At 46.5% G+C, this 23,098-nt stretch overlaps 1 protein-coding gene and 1 long non-coding RNA gene across 2 annotated transcripts; one reads left to right on the forward strand and one right to left on the reverse strand.

The window, feature by feature from the left end:
• Nucleotides 1-5,252: 5,252 nt before the first annotated feature.
• Nucleotides 5,253-18,640, reverse strand: LOC143169384 (uncharacterized). Its single transcript, XR_012996888.1, has 4 exons — nucleotides 18,571-18,640; nucleotides 9,344-9,459; nucleotides 9,043-9,192; nucleotides 5,253-5,496 (listed from the first exon to the last, which is right to left on the reverse strand). It is a non-coding gene; the product is annotated as an uncharacterized LOC143169384 (long non-coding RNA).
• CCR7 (C-C motif chemokine receptor 7) lies at nucleotides 13,317-22,688 on the forward strand. The gene is made up of 3 exons (XM_076356715.1): nucleotides 13,317-13,396; nucleotides 19,790-19,839; nucleotides 21,624-22,688. Exons 1-3 carry the CDS (start codon nucleotides 13,387-13,389, stop codon nucleotides 22,686-22,688), a joined length of 1,125 nt encoding a protein of 374 aa, XP_076212830.1. The 5' UTR covers nucleotides 13,317-13,386.
• The last annotated feature ends 410 nt before the right edge of the window (nucleotides 22,689-23,098 follow it).

Raw genomic sequence — 23,098 nt, forward strand, 5'->3', positions numbered from 1 at the left:
AAATAATTTTCATGTTACTTTAAACCAAGAGGTATGAATTTACAGAAAGTATCATACTTGCAAGATACAAAGAGGAAGATGCAACTGTGGCCCAAATACTTAGTATCTGAAGCCAATTTTTTCTGCTGATCAACTGTGCGTTCTCCCTCAGTTCACAAGATTTCGTGAGCTGACTTGGGCCTTTATTTCTGCTTGGAAGCGGTCATTAAACCAGGCGCTGTCTCGTATACGTATTAAATAGCTGCTTCAGTGTCTCTGCCTCATAGTTCGCAATTCCATTTCGTACTCCAAGGTAAGTAAATCTTTTGGCAGTTGGTGCTGAGTGGAAGTTCCTTGTTCGAGTCCCTGCTGTCGATCTTGGAATGTGCTGGTTCTTCTATGAAATAGTATAATTTAGTGCAATTCTAGAGAACTAATTTAATTCCTTTCTGTAGATGTGAAGACTAACCCCCACAAACAAATGTGTGCCAGGCTCTGCGCGGCACCTTCTTTTCCCCAGTGGGCAAATCTGAACATGCCTGTTCAGGTGCTGACGGAGGACGTAGATGTGAACAGTCGAACCAACTCCTACAGACGGGGTTACAGCTTACTCAAATCTGCAAACGTGCGGCCACTTTTATCTGCCAGCGACTGCTGCTGAAAAGATTGTTGCAAACAATGGAAATGAGGAAGAAAGAGAAATCACCGATGGCAGCCTTCCTCTTACGAGCACTGTCACACAATGAGCTACGTAAGTGGGAAGGCTTGCGTTTTCCTCATCTTTTAAAGAAAAGTAGGAGCTCCGATAATAATGTGTTTGCAAAAGGGTGTTACTTTGGACACAAAAATGAACCCTCTTATGAGGAAACAGAAACCATGGCTGCTCCTTTCTTTGGGTTTTAAAAATTTGAAGCAGTGAAACCTGCCTAAAAATTAAATTCAAAATTTCAGTTTCTTGGAAGAGCGGGCAAGTTGTTCTTGCCGTTATGCTTAAGCATTTGCAGTTGTACTAGTTAAATTGCATTTTAGGAGTTTCTGTTTCCAGCAATTAAAAGGATTGCTTTTAGAAAAATACATCCTGAGGCACAAGAAGAGGGGAGCTACCTAGTGACCCATTTTGGTTTTACATTTCATAACTAACTGTGCCAAAAAGCTAGTAATTAAGAGAGGAGGGTTATTTGTTCCACTAACTCATTAGTCCGAGGAAACTCACATCACCAAAAAGAACAGACGAAGGTTGAAATACAGTGTGTGAAAATTTAGATCTGCAAGTACCTTCAGCTAGATAGTCTCTTGCTTTGGGTAAAAAAGAAACCGATTAAGCAGACATCAGATACATACTTGTTTCATGGAATAAGGCAGTTCTTTCAATAATTTAAAACTTTCAGATTTTCAAAACTGAAGGCAAAACTTAGAAAAGATTGCACAGCCTGTCCTGCACAGAAAGATCTGAGCGATCACTTGTCCTAAAACCTCTCCCCAAGCTACACAAGTACTTTACTTGGATCGCAGAATAACCAGCGTCGTGGAAGCCTGTCGAGCATGAATTCTTGTTTTCTCCTACTAGAGCACAGACTCCTAAGCCTAAAACCTCTGTGTGCTCGTTAGTTTCTAATGTGGCCTCTTCACATTCATGCAATAACCCCAGTCAAGACTGAATGGTTTTATTTTCCTTTAATTTCAGCCTGTCCAGTTGCTCAAAGATACACAACTTGTTTACAGAGGCCATGGTGTGACTTTTAACTGAGAAACCAGTAGCATTTGTGTTGAAATTGTGAGGAGTTCTTTGTTAAAATCACATTATTCTAACCACAGAAGTCCATAAAAAGACAAGGCTGTTGCCCTTATGTTTAAAGTTGAAGTTCTCTTTACCACATTGCATTTTCAGAAAGGTAATTCAGATTTAAAAGAACAAATGGGATCACTCATTCCTGTTTGTTCTATTCCCTTAATTCCATCCTGGGATCTGTTAGCGCTCCAGATCATGCAGAAACTAATGGAAGAGGTGTTCCCGTCAGCTGAGCTCCCTTTAACAAACCATTTTGATTATAGACAGAGATTGCTTTACATCTTAAGCTACACATCTGAAGATTTATTTACTGCATCTTGCTCTTCTAAAAAATCATTTTCTTGAATGATTGTTGCTGCCAGCGTAAAGCTTTGATTTCTTAAATGATACCAGCTGCTGCCTGGACTGGGGGCCTGACCACACAGGGGCTCGGGTGGAATGGGTTGGTGCAGGAGCAGGAGGAGACTCCACACCTCAGGTGCTGCAAACGCTTGTTGTGCAAGTTTTTATCTGTGCAACAGCCTTGGCTTTGAAGGCCGTTTGTGCTTTTCATCTGCTACATATTCTCAAGGTATATGTAAATAACAGTAATTATTGGCAAAGACAGCGTGTGTTGCAGCTAAGGGTGTGTACCCAAATGAGTAGGTGCCATCTTCAAAGGTACAGTAACTTCTCCAAGCACATGAAAACCTCCTGAACCGATGCCCAGTGGGTAGCATTCGAACCACTGACCAACCCCCGTGGTGTCTGGCGGAGGTGCCCACAAGGGACATGAGCATCAGGGACCAGGTGCCGGAGAGGGACCTCCTCGAGGGACCGGCCTCGTGAGAAACCCAGCTCCTTTGCTGTGCTCCTGTGACAGCCCTGCTGTCTGATCCCCCGCTGCTCCTTAGGCTGCAGCTGGGATCAGGAGCCTGGTGCCCGTTTGACACCTCCAGCTGGCTACCCACCAACCACCCCGATAGAGAGCAGCTGATCGGCGCCCCTGATGAGCCAGCACACCCACCTGGAGGTCCTCAGCAGGACCTGAAGCCCTCCCACGAGGCAGATGGAGCAGATAAAGCCCACCAGCTTGTTGTGCCTTTGCTGCTGGGCTTACTGGAGTTGGCTGGCTGCTTCCTCTGATTCTTGCGTGCTTTGGTAAGTGGGTGGAAGCTCCTGGGCCCCTGGGGCTCCTTGTTTCTCCAGCTGTGGTGAGTGTCCCCTGGCTTCTCCTGTGGGGAGGTGGGTGCAGGCTGGGGGGGGGGGGGGAACTGCTGAGGGTGCCTGTACTGCTGGAGACAGAGTCTGGGGTCCCCTCTGGGGGTGCTGAGCCCTCTCCCGTGGGGTGCCTGAGAGCTGGCGAGTCTTTCACACCCACAGGGGACTGAGAAGGAAGTGAGGAGGCAAATCCAAAACACTGCATCGTGGCAAGGGAGTTGTTTTCTTTGGTTTGTTTTTCTCTTCATGAAAAAACAGGCTGCTTTTGAGAGTCTGACTCATACTTTGTGACCTCTGACATCACCACGGCTCTGCTGTTTGGTTTGTTCTGCAGGTAAAATCAAGTGGGCAAAGGTTCTCTTCTGTATTGGGCAGTTCTCAAAAATATGCTTTTATCTCACCACAAAAATGCACTTAGTAAAAGTTATTAAGAAGCCTGGGTCAAAAAACTTGCTCTTAAAGATTTTTGGATTTTTTTTTTGCATTAATGTAACTATCAGATTTTATCACCCCAAAAAACCTTCTTGCCTACATAACTGAAATATAGTAACAGGTGTATAGCATGGAGCAGGCCCCAAAGGGTAAATATTGAAAGGTATTTAGACGTTAAAATATGAATTAGGCACCTTGTGAGACTGTTCAAAAGCAATTCAACAGATGAAGTGCTTCACTCCCAGTGAAATCCACAGGTCTTAGGCTCTTAAGAACTTTATACACTTAAATACCCTCTGAAAGCACTAATCTACATACGTGATTGTGGTTAGCTTCCTGTGAAAGGCAAAAGTCTTGTGTTTGTGCAGCAGCTAAACTTTAAAAAAAAAAAAAAAGCTTCTGGAGAAACTAAACAAGGGTTTAAAAAAAAAAAATCACCTGTGCGTCACATGGGATAGTTCTGTAACGCTAATCTGCTTGAAGCAAAATGAACTTCAACTGTGGAAGCTATGCTTACATAAAGGATTATCCCTATGATAGAAAGAAATAAAACAGATTAATAGAGCTTTAGAGGGATAAAACATCAAAGTAAAACCAAACCTTGGCAGAGATGGGAGGCCAGGGCAGCATGCTGTACGGAAGGACATACGAGCTGCCACTCAAAGCATCGTATTGCGCTGACGCGCGGCAGCTTAGAGCAGAAGTGGAGAGACCCCGTTTCCCCCTTAACCTGGGGGTGGGGTGTAGGTGGAGCAGGTCTAGAGCCCTGCGAGGGGGGGTTAACCCGGGGACACGCACACTTGTGTGGCAATAAAGCTGGGAGCGAGGGAGCTTCTGAGAGGACAGGGATGTGTTGAGGAGCAGCATGCTTTCCTGGGCGATGGGGAGCAGGGTTCAGACCCTCTCTCTGCTCAGTTCAAAGCAGGCGTTTGATGGCGTCTCTTATCTGTCCCGTGATGTTTCTCACGTCCCACCAGCTGTCAGTGCTCCACCTGCAGACCGGCTTCTGTGCCTCCCCTGTCTCAAAAGGAGTCGGTGATGGTTCACTTCTCCTTTTCTTCCTCCCAGGTTTTGTCCTAAACTCCCAGCTAGGTAGGCTTTGCTTTTTATTAAAAAAAGCTATTTCGGGGATTTTTCCCCTCAGTTTATCAAAAGCTACTTAAAGAAAACGCCTTCAGATTGGCCATCAATCAAAAACCCTGTGCTGACACAACGCCATTAAAACTGCACTGTCTTTGCTCTGCTCCTTTGCTTCTCTCTCCTCATCCTTTTAACCGACAAGTGTTCCCAGCAGTCCTGCTTGCTGGAATATTGAGACAAATACTCCTCATCGCCGATTCAGGAGGAGACTTGGTGCAGGTTATGTGCTTGCAGAGGTGCATGAGCTGGAACAAGCGCTGCCACAGGCGCCTTTCCCGACCGCCCTGCCGCCAGCCTGCCTGGAGGTGGATTACGGGGAAAAACGCTCAGTCTTACCTTGGCTGCAAGTTGCTGGTAGTTCTTACTCTTTTTTGGTACAATATCTAGTAAGGGCCAGCCAGCAGCGACAGTATTTGTTGCAGCACGCTTTTTTTTATGACTGTGATCAGGGCTTCAAACTACACAATTATCCAGGCTGTGAATTTAACTCCCCCCACCTTGTAAGGCTGCTGGTGACACCAACACATCATGTAACACATGCAAACTGACTGACTTGCGTGCCTCTGTGTATGACTGTGAGCGGCGGTTAGGGGTTTCTAGTTTTATATAGATTATGGCAAATAGAAATTAAAGGCATTAAAAAGAACTTGGAATCTATCTTCCTTTTTCCAACTTCCTAACAGGAAAGAGCTGTAATGAAAAATGCTTTGCCAGTAACAAAGGGGATCCCTTGGAAGAATCCTGTGCATAGAGGCATTGAGAAAGGTTGTTTACAGGCAAGACACCTTGTAAGGAAGCGAAGTGCTTTACTGCAGCGTAGGTGAAGCTTTAGGGTGGTGTACGCCAAGGGGAAGGCTCAGGCTTCCAGCACTGTCTTCATGAAAGCACTGCTGCTTGGTGGTTTGAGTCTCTCCACGTCTTGTACCAGAAGATGGAACCGATCTGAAGCTGCATCCCTGCACAAATGGCAGAAATTCAAATATTAGCCCTAGATTTTATTTTTAAATTGTTCTCAGATAAATGTGACCAAAGAAAAGAGTGTAAAACCACTTTTGCACTAGCGAAAGGTTTGGATGGGCTGATCACAGGAAAAGCTCTGTTAAGAATCTTGCAGCCTGGCACGTGCTTTCTGCTGTTTGGGAAGGAAAACAGCCTCTCGCTGCAGGTATGACTTGTCTTCCTGGGCAAACCAATGTAATTTCCACTTTGCTCTTGGATAACTTGACATGACCCTGCTCAGTAATCCTGCCACAGTGGATTCAATTAGTCAATAAGGGAAATTTATAGTTATGCTAATTTAACTTTCAATGTGAATTAAGATCACATAATTCTGAGTAGGATTGTCTTTGTGTGGGCTTAATGCAGTTTAACTAATCCCCTTTAGTCCGTGCATGTTAATTTATCAGTATATCCTTGTACGCTTAAGGAAAAAAAAAATTAATCCAGAGCGCAAAGTCTGTTAGTAATGGTTTCTGGGACTTTTTGAGTGCGAGTGGTAAATAACTTTCATTTTTTTTAATCAATGTTTTGTACCATAAACTGTCTCCTCTGCTGCGGAAGGGCAGGATTTTACAGCAAAGTAACACGGATGCGCTAGCGTTTTGGCTTGAGCGGTGCTGTGGAGCCAAGATGTGTGGGTGCAACAGTTAGTGCAAACAATCCAGATTTGTTGTCTTTTAACTGTACTACATTAAAAACTATGGAGCTGGGCCCTTCTAGGATTTTACTGTGAGATAGCTGCTGTCTGTGAGTGACCTGCAGCACCTCGTGAGGAGCAGATGAAGCAGCTTACTGCGGTCATTAGGCTTCGGCGTCTCCCTTTGGTAACCTACTGCACTTGGAAGTGTGAGATTGCAAACTGCTCTTCAGTCCGTTACAGATTTTGTGCTCACATGGGAACTTGCTGTGAGCTAGCATGTGTTTTTTGTTATTGTTTTGGATCTCACCTTGAGCGGAGACTATCTCCAGCCTGTTAGCATTGCCTCACGGTAGCTTCCCCACTGAACTGGGTATAATGTTCCACATCTTTAATTCAGTATTTGCATAACATATGGGGCACTACTTCTGCTAAATTGCTTCCTGTCGGGGAAGGGGACAGGTGAATGTGGTGTTCAATAAGCCCACCACTGTCTGGAACGGTTCTCCTCGCGGTTAGAGATGGAGAGCAGGGAATTCTGGATTCGAACCTTGGCCTTGCTGCCTGTTCTCAGTGACTCCTACTACCTGCCTAGGCAGAGAAACGCAGGTGTGAGTGCTGCAAGAGATGCTGGTACAACTTCAGCAGAGGCTAGAAATCAGCTTTAAGTGCTCTAGGCACCTTGGATATAATGGCAATTGCTGTACTGCAGATGTGTGGTGTTAATCACGTTAGGCAGAAGAAGGTGCTGTAATTGCACTCCGTTCTCCTGGGCAGGCACCCGGTGAGCCCCGGTTTCATCTCGGCCCGATTGCAGCCATAACTGTCTGTGCCTTGAAGGAGCCTGCAACACCTGATCAAGGTTCTGAATGCTTAATCAAGTGCTTTGATTCCTGGATTTAAGTCTCCCCTATGTATGCAGAGTATTATTGACAGTGATTCTTGCAAATCTCTCCCCAGTGGGATTTGTACTGATAACCAAGTGGAGATCAGCTACTAGACAACAAGCTTGAAAGCATGGATCCCGCTCTGGTTTAGGTCTGTGTCTCGCTGTTTTTGTTCTCAGTTCCCTTCTTTCACTTTGACACTTTTTTTTCCACGGTCTTCAAGGGTTTTTTTTTTTTGAAGTGGTTTTGCAGTTATTGGGCTGGTGTCTTATTTTGTTGTAAATGATCGCGTACAACTTCACTTGTGAGTTACAAAAGCCTATAATTTCTGTAAACAGCTAGTTTCAATTTGCCTTTTTTTCCCCACTTGATTCTATTAAAAAGGCAAGAAAAAGCCATTTTAATCCTGGCATCAATTCCAGAGTGTGTGTGGGGGAAGCCAAACCAGAAAGAGTGACAGTAACAACAGAAATCAAGTGAAAAATCGCAATATGATTTTTTTTTTTTAAGCCCAGGGATGAAGTATGTCAGATTTGTGATAGAGAAGACTGGATGAGCTCCTCTTGGAGAAACCACTGATGGGATTATTCTCTGTTTCTGTATCCAGTCTTGTTTCAAAGATCACAGGCGATTGTTGTTAAGTCTTACACCTTACAGCCATAACATAGGCTCACAGGAAGGAAGCTTGCTGTATGGTCAGCAGACACTTTAACCCCCCATTCTTTTAGGAGACACAATGCTACCTCTTTACCTCCCTAAACAATTCATCACTCGTGTTTGATATCCTGTGGGAACTTCCCAGCAGTTTGCTTGTTCGTGTGGGAGCGAAGCACAGGGAGGGCTTCAAAACCCTCTCTAGATACAACCAGTGGACATGCACCCTCCCCAGCACGGTTCCTGTAACGTCCCAGGAGTTTTTCTTCCTATTTCTTATCTTTTCCTCCTTTCCCCACCTGTCATTCTGGGGTGACCACTGTCTCTTTCATGTTAGTTCAGGCCAGAAAGGATCCGTTTGTTCATCTCGGGCCCCTCCGTATACAAATGGAGCTGGTAGTGTGGGCAAACAAAACAGAGCAGATCTTGTGGGCAGCCACCCAGCCCTGACCTGAGGACCGAGGGGACGGAGGGACAGCAGCACATGTGGTCGGTGGCCGATTACCTGGCTTGTCCTCTGCACCTCAGTGGTGGCAAGCAGAGCGTCTGTATTTCTGCCAACCTGACCTCTCACCACTTGTGTCTCTGGGTACATTTCCCTTGTCACGGATCAATTCCTGGACTGCAGGTTGAGGAAGCTCCTTTAGTGCAGAGCAGATGCCAATCTGGTAAAACTGCCCTTTTTTTTTTCTTTTCACAAAAAAGAACTGGAGAGAAAGGCCACCACCCATGACGTGACGCAAGCATGAAGAAGGTGAATTCCCAGTGATACCAAGCATGTGCCCTTCCCTCCTGTGGCTGACCAACGGGCAACATGGGCAACTGCATGTCCCTGATAGGAGCCTGCCTGCTGCGCAGATTACTTCCTCTGTTGGGAGGATAAGGATCTTTTAATAACCTCATGGTGAGATCACAATCATGAGATATTTTTTTCAGGGCATCCCCTACAACCACTCTAAGAACTCTTCTCGGTGAGGAGTCCCAGCTTGGCGCCACTCTTAATGTCAGGAATTTACTCACAATTTCACTTCTGCTATTTTGTTTGCTTGAGGAACGACTGTGTCAAGGCCCCTCCCAGAGTAAACCTACTGACTTCAAGACACGAACTTTCCCTGCGTGCCTCTCAAATGCCAGCTCAGTAGCTCAAGAGCTGAGAGGGGTGTTTGGGCAGGAGGCAAAACTGGATGTGGGAGATCCCGAGTGTCTTGGTTTGGCGTTGCTGGACGCAGCAAAACAGCAGAGGAGACGTCAGGGTCCCTCCTTGATGTAAGAGAAGGGACGTTACTGGGAAGTGGGCAGTTGAGTAAGGTTCACCCTTAACTCACCAATGCTTCTGCCTAGGTGAGTCCAGCTTCCTACAGTGAAAGGGAGAAACCCTTCCCGGTGATTTTAGGTCAGCGAAAGAGCAGAACAACAGAGCTTGAGAGCAGGGGGACGTAGCTGGTGTTTCCTTCAGTGCTCCACGCTGTCTTGTCCTGTGGCAGGGTGCAGGGAAGAGAGGGACAGGTCAGCAGATTGCAAGGGACCTATGACACCTGGATTTGAACTGTGATGCTTTTACCTGTATGCAAAACCTTCTCCAGTGTTCACCCTGAAGCTGGACTGCAGTAATGTTGGTTTGCCTACCTCAAACTGCTTGTGCTGCGCTCTCAGTGCCGTGTGAGCCGATCCCTGAAGTGGTGCGGGGGGTTCTTGTGCAGCCGTGGGCAGAGCTGGCTGCAGCTGCATGGACTCTCCACCTGCTGAAAAACTGGTATTTCAAAGTCTGTTTTCATCTCAATTCACTTAACGCCAAATTAGTGGAAAATACAGGAAGGCTTTGAATTCAAATTCTTGTGTTGTGCTTTTCTCGGAATGAATTACACCTCGCTGAAGTGCAGTAGAGCTTTACGAGTTCTGCTTTCTAAGATCATACAGCCTGCATGCGCTGGCCAGGCACCAACTCCTGTGAGGCACTGGGATCCTTTCTGTCTTGGGATGTCTGTGTGACTTAGCTGAAAGAGGAGAGACTGCAAGAAGTCCAATTTTACACACAGGACATAGATGTGAAATATAGGGACTGAATTCCCATGAGGTATTTCATTGCCGAATGAGTTGCAATTTAATGTCAGATCAATTCAAGATTACGTTTCAATTCAGCAAATTCAATGTTTCAGTTCAAGTGGAACCAACCTGAACTGAAATCTTTCTTTCTGAGCTAATTTCCTGTGGAATTTATTAGGAACTGCACTTTCTTTTCAGAAGTCATATTGATGAACAACTGCCATCTAGCTCTAGCACTGTGACCTGGGCAACAAAATTTAATCGCTGATTTCCACTCTTCTCGCAGTGGAGGTGAGCAGGGTAACCTAGGTTCTAACATGAGACTGAAAATACCTGGTAACTTGATTTCCCCCCCCCCCCCCCCCCCCCCAATTAATTGAACTTTAGGGTAACAAATGTGTTCTAGTGAGCAAACAGCACAGTGTGGCTCTCTTGGGCATAGATCAGGCCTGGCACTGTTGAGAAGTGTATGGTTTTTTTCATGCAGGATCACATTTTTGTAAAAGATAGTTCGTGGGGTGCACGTGTTAAAGGGAATATGTCAAAGAGACAGAATCACTATGGCATGAAATAGCTTTGCTTAATTTGATTGTGTATATTTGCAGTCTTTAATAAATGCTCGGGGAACTCCTTAGGTACAAAACATGACTGTACAAGAAGACTCAGTGTCATAAAGACACAGTAAATTGTTTATTTTAAAATATTCCTATTCTTTAAGGAAAACAATTTGCTTGAATTGGCTCTGACAACACAGAACTTGGCATGTACCAAAACTCTGAACTAAAGCTTGGGAATATGTGCAGAAAACAAACTGCAAACCATCTGCCTGCCTCCTTTCTCTTGCTGTTTTTGCCTTCAGCCACCATGGATCTGGGGATGGATTCACCGAGATGCTGCCTTACAGCCTCTTGCCCTCTCTCTAGTAGTGGTGTGAGTACAGAGCAAATCTAGGTGATTGTGCCTATCTCTACATACCCACCACTCCCACAGACAGCACCGTGACTATGTTTAAAAGCTTTACACCCACCATTTCTAAGTATTCTGCCTGTACCTGAGGGAAGTCTTTCATCTCTAGTCCTTCTTGGCGGAAGTGGTTAAAAGATAAAACTCTCAAAGGCAGCGTACCTGCTTGGATAATTGATGAACAAAAGGAATATAGAGCAATAAGTAGTTGCAGAGATGTGAACTGCACCTACCTACTGAGAAGTCAAAAGCGAGCGTGCTGAAAAGCCAGCAGTGTGTCCTTAGAGTGCTAAGGAAAGTGCAGGTCACCTTCTGTGAAGCCAGATAAAACCACTGATAGTCTTCAAGCCCCAGCATCCTGCATGCTAAGTACCCCAGAATGATATCAGAACCACAGTGGCACTGGCCTACTGAGAGGGAAACACTGAGAAGGTTTTTAAGTGACAGCTGGGCTGGCACAATGTCTAAGGAGGGTCTGAAACTGTGGACAGAAGCTTACATAGGATCCGAGACCATCCACAGCATCCTTGACTTCAGGTATATTTAATTTGGGCTTGGGAGAGCTAGGGAGTGAAAGGCTTGGCTTCGTGTTGAAGTAGTTGGTGTCAAAGGCAAGGCAGCAAGTGATCGGTAGTTTTAGGATCAGACTCTTACATGTACTCAAATTCTGCTGAAGTCCTGTTTTGGCTGTGGTTAGCCATTACATTATCTTAAAGAAAACAACATGACAGTGGGATGTTTCTATTTCAATTATTTTAACAACACAAAATCTTCAGATCTTCCAGTGCTAAACTATGCTAGAGGGGAAACAAATCAGCTCTGCCCAACAGTGAAAAGTATTCACTTTTCCCAAGAGCCACGGACTACTGAACGTTCACTGGTCCTAGTGTTTTAACATTTAGGAAACGCATCATTCACAAAATTATTTCTGCTTGAATGCTGGCTGAAGGCACTTGCGGTGAGCTGGATTCTGCCTCTGAAGGTTACATGAGCAGCAGGGCTGAGGTGCTGGTGTTGACGTAACTGATCAACTTGTTTAATGCAACTTATCTGCTCCTTGTAATACGTATCCCATGTAATGGTCAGATAACTGAGTAAGACACTGATCAGATTACCCTGGAAAGGACAGTGATTCATGAGAGCCAGACAGTGGCTGCCTGGCACAGATGCCTTTTATAATAGCTACTTAATTACACAGTTATTTGTCTGATGCAGTGTAAATATATTAACTCTAAATTAGCCTAAATGCAACATAGGTAGGATAGGTTTCTCTTTATTTCAATCTGCTGAAGCAGAATAGTGCCATTTCGGGTGCCTCCCAGCCACATAAACACTGCCTGAGTCGTTCTCTCTCTTCCATGAGACAGGTCTTTCTGGCTGTTTTTGGAAGTTCCCTGCTCAGTGAACTGGCTCGTTCAGGTCCATCCTGAGCTGTTTCACCCTCCTCCAGCACTCAGCGGGTTACCTGCATGCATAATGCCAGGATAAGCCCCAAAGTGCCACGTGCTTTTGAACCTGTTGGGGTTGTGAGCTCTGTCTGGGATCTATCCTGTGGTGCTTTATTTTTCCATCTGTCCTGGCTGCAGTTAACAGCATTGACGTATTGTAAGAAGATGCAGAGGGCAAGATGCCAAAGTGAATGCTTTTGAGTCGCCTTGGAAGGCAAGTGAGTTTGTGAGGAGCTGGTGATGTTTCTACTTGTTAGAGAAGTCCATTCCAAGAGTGGGAGTCCACCTTGGACAGCCACAAAACAAAAGCCATCGATTTGTATTGAAGCCAATCCATTTAGGAACAGGATCGGATGAAGTAACTCCCTGTCAAGGCAGGGACCAGAGCTGACAGTGCTGCAGGTCTTCCCAGGGCTATGTCCTGAGGTCTGAAGCTTCTGCAGTTATGTGATGGTGGGGAAGGCATGGGATCACAAAAGTGCAAAACCTCTTAAGGAAGATGGCGTGTGCTGATACTCAGCAGATAGTAACACAAAAAAACCCAAAAGCAGAAAGGGGCGGGGGGGGGAAAGTCCACTTATTTGCTTGAGCTGCTGATAATCTGGAGGATGCTGTGGGCATGTGGGAAAAGGGCAAAGGGATGCCAGCCACTGGCAGTCCTGCACACTGAGGTTTTTTGTGCGGTAGTTGAACACCTTCCCCAGAAAGGGTCTGGCGGAGGAGATGGGAATCCTCCCTGTTTCCTACAGCACTGGATTCTGGTGGATGCTCTGGCGGATGAAGTAGGATCTGCTGTGGAGAGGAGAGAGAACAAGAAAGGAGACTCTCTCCTCTTGTCTGTTCACCACAGGCAATTTCTCATGTGTCAGTGCAAAAGCAGAACCCACTTTATTTTACTGAGTCTCAGTAAAAAGTGTGTGTGTGCAGCCCTCAGCTGCATGCACTGAGGAAGCATCTGAACACCCTGAGTGTCTGAAGGTAACATGGCACACAGCACAACTTTCCTGTATTGATGAAAGCATGAGGAGGAGGAGGGTCTACTAAATGTCAGCGACACCAGGGTGTGTCATAAGCTTCTTGCAGAGGTGCAGGAAGTATAAAAGACAGAGTTTCCCAAAGAGGGTCACTGGTAGGAGCTGTGGCGTGTTGAGGCTGCGCTGGAACATATGATGCTCTTGCTAACCTTGTGACTTCATCTCTGTTTGAAACAAGACCATGGGTGGTGGTGAGTACCTGTTCTGCAGCCTCTGGCTTTGTCTTCAGCTTTATTAGTAATGCCCAAATTCATGCCCTATGACACAGGGATGAAGCACTTTTAACAGAGTATTTAAACAATTAAAAAGGCTTTCGTCTTCCTCCTATTTACTATTTAAAAAAAAAAAAAGCAAAGTTCTCTTTTACAAGCTCAAAAAACTCAAATCAATTACTTCAGGAACAAACACGTACAAAAAATAGGCTTGGGGGTGATTTCAAGGGGCTATTCTGTCCCAAAGCAAATGTACAAATTATGTGATAAGAGCTCCTTTTCTTCCATGCTTTTAATAAAATATGAGAGACGATGCCATCTCCTTGGCAATATTTTAATTTAGTGAATAAACCAAGGAATTAGGAGCAAGCATATCTGAGTTTATTGTTAGCTATGTCTCTCCAGTCTTATGCAAATTGTTTCTATTAATGAATATCTTCATGCAGCAGCAAAACTTTGCTGCAGAAGTTACGGTTTTGCGTTTGCTCAGGGCTGCAATGGCCCCGAGTCACCAGACTCGCGTGGGGCTGTATTCCCATGGATTACCCCATCACGAAGCATGCAGAGAAGAGCAAGTAAGCAAGAGAAGCATCTTCTCCTTGGCACATGACATCCCATGAGCCCAGAAGGCGCAAGACAGTTTGTTTCTGTTTCTTGTGGAAAGTTTCAAACTTTCTTTTGCCATTTGTTATTGTTCTTTCACACCCAGTGCTCTGCAGGCACCAAATTCCAAGAGCTTGAGTAGGTGGGTGGCTGTAGGAGGGGAATGGCACTGTGGGTCGGAGATGTGGCAGATAAGATGCAGGCTCTTCTTTCCTCTAAGACTGTATGATTTATTCCTTTTTTAACTTGTTTTTATTTTTTTTATTGCTCAAATATTTGCAAGCACTAATCCCAGTGTGACTGAGGGAGGTGCAGGGAAGAGGGACAAATGCAGTGGCTCAAATGGGTAGGTTAGTTTATAACCAGATTAACCAAACTGGGTTTACAATACAACCAATACCTCTCTGTGCCAGAGAGCATGGTCAGAGCTGTAATAAGGACGGTGAGAGGGATGGGACAGTAGCCACAGAATTCATCCCATAAAGCCTTGTTCCAGGTGTAATGAATTAATCTTTGTAACAGGATGAAATGGGAGGTGTCACTGCCTCTTTTCTGTGACATTTTCAAATCAAGGCTTTAAATTAACCGGGATGTGAGAGGCTTCGCTGGGCTGGGGGGTGTAGATGTCCTGTGTGAAGTGCTGCAGACAGAACTAGAGACAGTCTGTGAATACACTATAGTCTGGTACAGCTGGGAAAATAACTGCTTCTTTTTGTATCTGTCTGCTGTTTCAGCCCTCAAACTAGTCCTCACTTTCCAGGCAGGGATTTCTCCTCTTGGAAGGTCCGCAGTGATTTCTGGATTAAGCAGAGGGGGTGTTCCATGTGCAGTGTCTGAATGTGAAGCCACGTACGGTGCAGCTGGTGCTGAACCCTGTGCTGAGTTAGGGAGGGGGAGCTCAGGGTCTCCCAGCCTCTGAAGTGACACTGGGGAAAAGCAGGATGCTCCCGTGCGCGGTGCAAGCTGGAGGCACTGGGTCCCATAGGACCCACCAGGCAGAAGCAGGGAAGGGGCAGACTGAGTCTTCTCATGGATGCATCCTCGCAGCTTCTAGCAATCAATGGCTTAGGAAATCGCCGAATTTTGGAATCCCTGCGTCCAAACCAACACATCATAACCCAGCTCACCATGCATCACTCTTACCTTGTTTGAACTTTTGGCCTCCGCAACACCATGCGGATGCTTTGTAGGTTTCTTGTTTTAAGGGGTTCAATATTTGGGGGGACAGCTGTTACTCTGAATTCAGCCAATTGGTAAAAGTTAATTATGACAGGAAAAAGAAAGAATTAGTGAGAACCTGACAAGAAGAGTATGACAATTTTCCTGGTGTGGTTTTTTTGTCCTACTATTGTAATTCAGAGGAATATTCTGAAAGAAATATTTTGCAGCACTGGAAGATGCACAGCATTATTGCTTTTACTTTTTTTAAACAGTTATGTAGGAAACATGATTGGCTCACTTAATGAATTTTAACTTGCTTATCTCTGCTTATCTTGTCTTTTGATTCACAATTTCCTAAAAAGGGTGGAGGCAGATAATTATTAACATTCTTCTGTAACAGATCTATGAACACATGAAATAAAAGTATGACTTAGTTTCATTGGGTCTGTTCACTCCTGAAATGATGGTATCTTTCTTCTGCCAGTTATGAGAAGTAGAGGGGAAGGGGGGGGGGAGAACAGGCACTGAGCTGTTAACTGCCAATAGTCATATCATTTAAATATGATTAATTTTTCTCAGAAATATCCGGTTCTTTCCCCAAAAGCCTACTATACTGATGGTGAAGAGGCACCAGAAACCGTCACATGTTCAGCGAGTAACATACTGTTTATAGCTTTGCCTACATGTATGCTAAGGTGCTTGAGACTGAAACTCCTGCTTTGCAGTTCTGGCCAACAGAAAAATATTCTTTCACCACGAGGGTTTAGCCAGAGCAGGTTTGCTCAGCTTTGCCAATACTCCCTAAAGCATTCCCGACTCCTGCTTTTCATTTTGTGCATTCCTCAGCACCAGTGGAGGCAAGCAGCTGCTCCTCCATGCTGGCTCTGGTTAGAGCCTGACCTGCTTGGGCAGGAGCTGACCTAGCGCTTCATTCTGCAGGATTTTGTCCAGTTTTAACCATCCTACATGGTTGTGTTCCTGCTCTGCTTTCCACTGCTGGGTAGGCTTTCTGCTACCAAGTATTTCTTGCTGTCAGAAGCTTTTCTCAGGGGGATTCACTGCTACTATGGCTTCTTTTATCTTGCTTAAGATTGGTTGCTGATGCTGAGGGAGAGTCAGATAAATGGGATTTATTTAAATTTCTTCTGTCCAAACTTACCCACCAACCCTTCTGCCATAGCATGGAATGAACTGCGCCCCAGACACCTACCTGATGGCAGTTGAACCATGCCTTAAAAACACGTTTCTTTCCCTTTGCTATGAAGGGAGCCTAAACAACTAACTAGGTGTCAAGGGATGTCAGTTCAGTGGGATGAATCCCACCCCTTGTGCTTACTCTATGGAGGAAGATTTTCAAAAGTGATGGGCTGCTGTCCCCTCTCCCCAGCCACCAGCAGCAGAGAGCAGACCCCTTCCCTCTTTCACTCACATGGAGCAGTTCTCCTTTCCACTTTTTCCCAGGGTCTGCAGGACAGGAGCACAATTTTGAGAACTGCAGCAAATCAGTGCATCACCATCTGAGAGATGTGGGGGCTAACATGGGGCTTTATAACATGTCTGACTCATTTGCTGCAATGGGTTTTTGTTATCTTTTTATAAATGAGGTTTCTAGTTCAACTGTTTGTGGGGACTTTTGAGAGGGGGGTTTTTCTTAATATTTTGAGGAACAAAACTTAAGGAAAATACCCACAGCAGAGAACTGCCAGAGGAAAAATAAAAAAAGAAAAAGTAAAGAAAGCTACCTAAAACTGCCTATTGAACTCCAGAGCATGTCTCATTTCCTCTCTGCAACTCATTTGCTTCTGCTCCTCTCTCCCCCCCCACCCCCTGCTGCCCCAGACCCCTAAGAGCGCTGCAGGGAGAAGTGAGTTTTGTCCAGTCTGCCTGAAACTGGTGACGCAGGGACTTGCTCAACAAACTCGTGCAGGAGGACCATGAGGCTGCATTGCTGCTCTGGTTATGCCTTTGCAAATGCGTAAGCTGAGGTGAGGGAGCAGAAAGAGGGGAAGAAACAGTGCAAGTTGGGGGTTTTTTTTTTGTATTGAAAAATCATTTGACATTTAAGACACTTGAAACAGCAACCAAGAGGAGAAAAAAAGAAGGCGTGAAGATCTTCAAAGGAATGATGCTTAGCTGAACTGTTTCAGGATCATCTGTTGAGTCACTTTACCAGTCCTATTTTGTTTAGACACTTTGCAGTGTGTTAAAAAAAAAAAAACCAGAACAGCAGCTCACCAGGGCTGTGCACTTGTGACTTTTCAGATTAGGTAAGGGCTGGGCTGGTCCTGGGGCTTGAAGGGGAGATGCAAAAAAAGCAGTGGAAGGTGGTACTGCACTCAGGGGGCAAGTGCCCTGGGCTGGCCATGCTGGTGCATCAGCCTGGCACTAGGCGGCACCGTGTCCTTTGCATGAGACAACTGAAGTGCAAACCAAGCAATGCCGAGAGCCACGCACTGATGGAGTCGGATTTAGGTTGGTGCCTTTCCTCTGTGGACCGAGAGCGGTTCTTCTGCTCTGCCTCCTTTTTAGGCAGCTTCTAGGAAGTTCGTTGCCTTTGAGGCCTCAGCCCCTGCCCAACGTGGTTGAAATGGGCCAGCAGAGGTAATTATTATCCATCAACAGGCACAGGCAGATGTAAGCACCAACTCCAGGAGTCCCCCAGAAACCAGGCTATTAAGAAGGTGGAACAGAAGACTAAAGACTCCAATGGCTGGGGTTTTTTTTGCAGAGATCAGGGACCCCATGCCTGTGTCCCAGGCAGGGAGGGCAATTACAGTCTAGGCTTGCTTAATTCACCCAGCAGGTTTAAGTGGTTTGGGTTTTCAGTGTATTTCCTGTGTGTAATAAGCAAAAGTTAGATCAGCAGCTTGAAGGGAGAGATGACTACACCAAACACTTATCAAACCTCTTCCTGCAGTCTGGGACCAGTCAGAGTAAAAGCCATTGGACACACAGAAAATACAGACAGAAGCATTTAGCCAAGCCTTCCCCCCCTTACTCCTCAAGCCCAACCTTGGCATACTCCACTCCCGACTGTAAACTGCACTAACGATGCACTATTACACCTTTCAGATTCCCCCAGGAGGATTCAGAGCAGGTGAGGGGTGTATGAACATAAATAAGCACCCAGCTGCATGAGCATAAGAGATGAAAATAAGGGAGGAAGGCAAGGCACAAACTTCTGTGAGACATAGTGGGAAGCCCACATACAGGCTCTGGGGATTGGAAGTACGAGTTTTTTTTTCATATGGGGCTGAGGATCTCTCACCCACACATCACCGCTCACATATAAACAAGCAATCACAGATACCAAAGTAACTATTTCTGTCATTAACGATGCTGTTGCACATGACTTAAAGTGGGGATACTGGCACAATGGCTGCAGTTACCTGAAGTAGTGGAAGCTCATCATCCTGGTCCAGTGCAACACCTGAACAGACTGGCAGAGCAGGGAAGGGTGCAAAGGCGCTCTGCAAAGAAACAGAACAGAGCTGTGTACAGAAGACTGCTAAGCATAAGAAGGGCAAAGGAATCAGCCAAATTTATGAACAAACAGGCTTATCCACAGGGAGAAAGCCATACTCCCTAAAAGAAATAGGCAGCTGAAGCCAAAGGCATCTCCTGCCTCTGCCCCAGCCTCAGTCAGTGATCCTGGACCAGATAATCAGCGGGGAAGTGAAGGGCTGCGGCGCAGGGAACTAGCTAGTGCCTAGAGAGACATCCTAGGATGAGCAGCATGATGCTCAAAACAGCCGATGCCAACTCTCCCTCGAGGAAGGACACATCTTCTGCTCGTGCCAGAGCAGAGGCGAGGGCTTTCTCACAGTTGCCAGATCACCTTCTAGCCTGAGCAACTTTCAGTCACAACTGCCCGAGGTAGATGCTGGTATGTGCTTTAAATAGAGCAAAGAGAAAGCTTTCACTGGCCTCTATGCCTCTGCTAACCACAGCAGGAAGAACTGTTTGTCTGAGATTGCTCTCACCATTATCACATCTGGCTCTGAATTTAATTTCTCCTCCCAGCTGTCAGCATCCTGTATCTCCACATCCAAAGGCAGCAGAAACCAACTCCGACGTTTAGAGACAAGCAATAAATTTCAGCCAGCTTCAGTTATGTGTATCCTGCAGGGAGCAGAGCTTTCCTGTTCTGCAGTCCAGTCACCGCACTGTCAGGGAACAGCTGGGCCAAATTTATTGCACCTACAGCTGTATGTTTTTACATGGGTTGAGTATGCTACACCCTCACAGCTCGGAACAAGGCACAGGAGACAGGCTGCTGACTGTCTGTAGGAAAAGAAAAAAAAAAGTATAAAATAAAAATGGGTACACTGTGCACGAGTTAATTGTCCTTAGCTATCAGCCTTTACAGATGAAACTGGAGGGGCCAGACTCCTGAGACTTAATCTGTGCTCTGACAGTAACCTGTTATGCAACCCTGAGTTATCCTGTTAGCATCTTCACTGGGTTTTAGTTTACCCAGCTGTGGGAAGCTTTGCAGGGTTGAGAATGCCACAGTCAAGTAGGCTACCACTGCTTTTTCAAAGTCAGCATCATGTAGAAACCCCCACTCAACTGCTAACACTAACACAGTGTCTCCTTCTTCTACAGGCAAGCAGTTAAAGGTCGCCCTTGCTTTCAGCCTTCCTCTAATTTTTCAGGTAAGATGTTAAAAACAACATTGTTGAAATCCAGCTGCATTTGTGTTGTGGGTAAAGAGAGATCTCAAACTTTGACAGGCAAAAAGCAGCCACCCACAGCCCTGCAGAGATGTGTGGGGACCTGGCTGCTCACACTAAGGATCCAGCCCGTACGGAGGTGGGCAGTGAGACAGCAGAGCAGTGCTAGAAGCCAGAGGAAAAACAAACAAAAGGAATGAAAACAAAGTGAGAACAGAAACAATGACATACACTGCAATTTTAAGATGGCCTGGACTGTTAGAACCACATCCCCTTCTGGCACCAAAATGAGTATTTTCAGGAAAGAGAAGAGCGTCCTACACTGAGTGCTTGCGAAGAGCCAGCTCGTTGCTCTTTGCAAATACCTCGTCAAAGTGCTGGGCTTTAATTGAGGTCAGTGTTGAAGAGCTGACATGCCCAAGGAGGAAGAGTTCGGCATCTTCCTCCGCCTGTTCCTGCTCAGAGTAAATCTGAAGCAGGAAGGAGAACCCAAAGCACCGAGCTGTGCCGTGACCTGCTCCTGAACCGCGGGCCTGGCCCAGGCACTCACACTCCCACAACCACAGGAGCAGCCTCCGCCACGCCACGGCCCCCAGCTCAGGCTCTCCGAGAGGCTCAGCAGAGCAGGGGGGAGTTCTGCAGCCTGTTTCTTTTCCCTTTCACTTCTGGTGGCATGCCTCCAGATAGCAGGCAGGATGTGGTGAAAGCCAAGCCTGCCTGAGATGGAGAGCACGCTAAGATATTCAGTGATAACAGGCAGAGGTATCCAGGGGAAACCTTTCATCTCTGTGCAATGGAGAGAAGGTACTGGAGACTAATAAGTCACAAAAAAGCAGGGCACAGATACCACAAGCTCACTCTGCCCTGTAGGTTATGGCAGTGTAGGCAGATGAAACAAGAATAATCAGAACTTAAATCAGGGGCAGGGGCTTGAATGAGACACCGGCAACGTGTCCGCGCCAGCACCGTAACAGTTTCCTGCTTCACTCGCTGCGTTTCCTCCCGGTCTCATTGACACCTCTATTAACTTAGCAGAGAAAACAGCCCAGCGAGGCTCCAGCTTTGTCTTCCCACAGAGCCCTTTGCCCGCAGCACTGCTTCAGCCGCTCGGCAGGCTCACCCCTCGCTGCAGGGGACAGGCCGGCAGCAGGACCAGGAAGCCCGGGAGGACACTGGCGCTCGCCATGCCAGGTTGCTGCCGGTTACAAACACAACCGCTGCAGCCCTCTTCTAGCAGTCACAAGTGAGAAGGGTCGTGAGCAACAGGAATATCTCAGATGGGAGAAGGGAGGGAATACTGAAGTTAGAAAATGCCTAACGAGCAGAGTCAGTCAAGAGGAAATGTTATCCCTGCTGAGAGAAGGAGAACGCTGAAGGATGTATTCTTTTTCCCCATTTTATCTGACAGCTGACTATGTACATACAGCTGTATGTGGGTCCTGAAACATTCTGGAAAGCAGCCACACGTTTGAGAGTTTGCAGGTGTTACTTTGGCTGAGCATTAAACATTTCTTGTGGAATTCCCACTCTGAGCACCAAAAAAACCCCCAAACTCCACATATTATGGGAAACGTTTTCAGCCACGAGACCTTGCCAACTCTGTTCATGATGTTGTCCTGAGCCAACGCTTGGGAACTCCCTGGGACTTCTCTGCGGCTGGGTACTCCTGCCTGCTTCACAGGCCAGCACCAGGCTCCCTTCCTGACACGGCCGTGGAGGGGCACAGTACCTGTCCCAATACACTCTTCTTTTCTTCCCTGTTCTAGCTCTGCACCGGGAACAACGTCACCAATGACTATGACTCCAACACCACCATCGACTACACCATGTTCGAGTTCCTGTGCGAGAAGGAAGAAGTCCGTAGCTTCCGCGCTGCCTTCCTCCCAGCCATGTACTCCCTCATCTGCTTCACAGGGCTGCTGGGGAACGGGCTGGTGATGCTCACCTACATCTACTTCAAGAGGCTCAAGACCATGACGGACATCTATTTGCTGAACCTGGCTGTGGCAGACATCCTCTTCCTGCTGACCCTCCCCTTTTGGGCCACAAGTGCAGCCATGCACTGGCTTTTTGGGGAGTTTGCCTGCAAAGCCGTCTATTGCATCTGCAAAATGAGTTTCTTCAGTGGGATGCTGCTCCTTCTGTCCATCAGCATCGACAGGTACTTTGCCATCGTTCAGGCTGCCTCAGCCCACCGCTTCCGTCCCCGGATGATATTCATTAGCAAGGTCACATGCATCCTCATTTGGCTCCTGGCCTTCATCCTCTCAATCCCTGAGCTGGTTCACAGTGGTGTAAATAACTCGGACAACCATCCCCATTGTTCCATCATCACTAATGACTTGCAGACCTTCAACACTGGCATCAAAGTGTCCCAAATGGTTTTGGGCTTCTTATTTCCCCTACTGGTCATGTCTGTCTGCTACCTCATCATCATCAAAACATTACTCCAGGCCCGCAACTTTGAGAAGAATAAAGCCATCAAGGTCATCATCGCTGTGGTAGTTGTCTTCGTTGTCTTCCAGCTGCCCTACAACAGCGTCCTGCTGGCCAAGACCATCTCAGCCTTCAACAACACGAGCTCATGTGAGGAGAGCAAGCAGCTCGACATGGCGGATGACGTGACCTACACCCTGGCCTGCTTCCGGTGTTGCCTCAATCCTTTCCTCTACGCCTTCATCGGCGTCAAATTCCGCAACGACCTCTTCAAGCTTTTGAAGGAGCTGGGCTGCCTGAGCCAGGAGCGCCTCTGGCAGCTGTCCACCTGCCGCGAGAGCAAGAGGTTTTCCTTTGCCATGGAGACAGAGACAACCACCACCTTCTCCCCATGAGCAGAGCTCCAGGCAGGCTTTGACCAAGCTGAAGGCTGGAGTAGTTTGGTACACTTCCTCTATTCTGAATTACTGGTACAGCAAGACCTGCCACTACTGTAGGAAAGGCAGCTGTAAGAGGGAAACCCAGGAGCCCCCCCGTATTTCAGCAACAATCTCTGCTAGCCAATACTCCCACGGATGGAGAGACTTCAATAAAACTGCGACTAATAGCAAAGCAAGGGAGAGGGAGACCGGTGACTCTAGAATTTATCATGCCATTTCACCTTTATTTTAGTCTTTCCTAGTCAAAATGAGAAATGCTCAAAATAGAACATTTTCCCTAAAAATAACAAATACCAAGAGAAACAGACATTTGTGCAGCAGAATTGCTTGTTTTAGAGCTAAACTTCCAAGAGCATCGTCCTTGC

This window comes from Aptenodytes patagonicus, chromosome 20 (genome assembly GCF_965638725.1).
Source record: "Aptenodytes patagonicus chromosome 20, bAptPat1.pri.cur, whole genome shotgun sequence".
Taxonomy (NCBI): domain Eukaryota; kingdom Metazoa; phylum Chordata; class Aves; order Sphenisciformes; family Spheniscidae; genus Aptenodytes; species Aptenodytes patagonicus.